General features: G+C 39.7%; 1 protein-coding gene across 1 annotated transcript; it reads left to right on the top strand.

The window, feature by feature from the left end:
• Positions 1-39: 39 nt before the first annotated feature.
• LOC103521240 lies at positions 40-1332 on the top strand. Its single transcript, XM_008486346.1, has one exon. It carries the CDS (start codon positions 40-42, stop codon positions 1330-1332), a length of 1293 nt encoding a protein of 430 aa, XP_008484568.1.
• Positions 1333-1853: the final 521 nt, after the last annotated feature.

Genomic DNA, 1853 nt, shown 5'->3' on the forward strand with positions numbered 1-1853 from the left:
GTGCAACAATTTCCAGTGTTTTATAATGCATTCAAATCTATGATACATGATAATGCAGAACTTACCAATGATCAAAAAGTTCAGTATCTTGTGGCCAAGTTGTCAGACAAGGCATTGAGTGTGGTAAGTGGTGTCCCTCCTGTGGGTGCTAATTACAATCATATCTGGGATGCACTGGTCAGTAAGTACCTAGATCAACGTGTGGTATCTTCATTTCATTTGGATCAAATTATCAGTGCTAAATCTATTAGGTCTGATAATGCTGTGCAGTTTAATGCATTTGTGGACAAATTTTGTTCATCTGTGGAGTGCCTCAGAGCTCTCAATTTTGATAACTTGGGTGAGGTTATCTTATGCCATCTAGGGGTAAGTAAGCTCGACAATGAGCTGAGACGTTTGTTTGAAATGTCCCTGGCGGCAGATGAAACTCCATCTGTTAGTGATCTTATGACATTTCTCAAAAATCAAGGTAAAATATTTACTCGAATTCAACCTCTGGAAAGGGACAACAAGTCTCAGGTGAGAAATAATTCTGTGAGATCTCAAGCTCATGTGACCCATGCTTTCATGACCAATGAGAAGTCTGGTTGTGATGTTTGTCATAAGGATAAACATCCTGTCTATAAGTGTGACAAGTTCCTCAAGTGGTCTGTAACTAACAGACATGATTATATCAAGAGGAAAAACTTGTGTTTCAATTGTTTGGGTGGGACTCATAAGATTGAAAAATGTCCATCCAAAAGTGTGTGCTTCAAATGTAAAGGTAAACACAACACCCTCTTACATTTTGATAAGGTGAGTGGTCCACCTCTAGTGGTACCTATTATGTCTAGTGCGTCTAGTGCTAGGAATTATTCGACTGATTCTCCTCCGTCTACCAGTCACTCCTCTGTGACTGTCGACAAATCAGATGAGATTGTTACTCATGCAATGTGTTCAACCAACCAGGTTAGCGCTAGTGTCTTGTTGTCTACAGTGAAGGTCCAAACTATGGATCCTAAAGGTAATATACATGAGTTGCGTTTACTGCTCGACACTGGTAGTGAGAGTAACTTCCTCATTGAGGATGTGGTTAAGACACTAGGACTTCAAGTAAGTAAAGTACCTAGCTCTGTTCATGGTATTTGTGGTGCAACCAGCCCTGTCAAAGGGAAGGTAGATTTCAAATTTTTCTCAAGATTTGATAAAAGTGTGAACTTTGCTGTCAAAGCATTAGTTGTGAACAAGATAGCAGATAATTTGCCTACTCAGCCTGTGAGTGCTGCTGCTCTTGTACATCTCAAAAATATATCCTCTCAGATGATGACTTCAATGTACCCAAACCTGTGGTAGGTATTCTTGGTGCCTCAATGTTCTCTCTCTTATTAGAACCAGGTAAAATAATGGGTCCTCCAGATACTCCAGTAGCTATCAATACTCTGTTAGGATACACTATCCTCGGTGGTAGTGCTAGTGTGTCACGTGATAATATTAGGGGAAAAATAATTTCTTCTGTGGAATTCATAACTCCTGTGGTGGTAGATACCATTAGAATCTCAAGTGCAAAAGTTTATGGACATTGAAGGATGTCCCCTCTACTTCTATGATGAAACCAAGAGGACATTGATTGTGAGGCATGTTCAAAACAAACATTCAGTCGTGGTGCTGATGGTAGGTTTATGGTAACTCTGCCATTCAAGGAAATCCTGAGGTACTAGGTGAGTCCTATGATATTGTGAAAAAAAGGTACTTTTCTCTAGAGAAGAAGTTATTGAAATCAGATCAGGACTTGCATGCTCAGTACACTGACGTTATGCAAAGAGTTTCTAGATAAGGGTTACATGACTCTGATTGAAGATGATGATTCTCCAGGA

Source organism: Diaphorina citri, unplaced genomic scaffold (genome assembly GCF_000475195.1).
Source record: "Diaphorina citri unplaced genomic scaffold, Diaci psyllid genome assembly version 1.1 scaffold4822, whole genome shotgun sequence".
Lineage (NCBI taxonomy): Eukaryota > Metazoa > Arthropoda > Insecta > Hemiptera > Psyllidae > Diaphorina > Diaphorina citri.

Coding starts and splice junctions, on each gene's coding strand:
- LOC103521240 (XM_008486346.1), top strand. CDS start 40: ATGATACATGATAATGCAGAACTTACCAATGATCAAAAAGTTCAGTAT.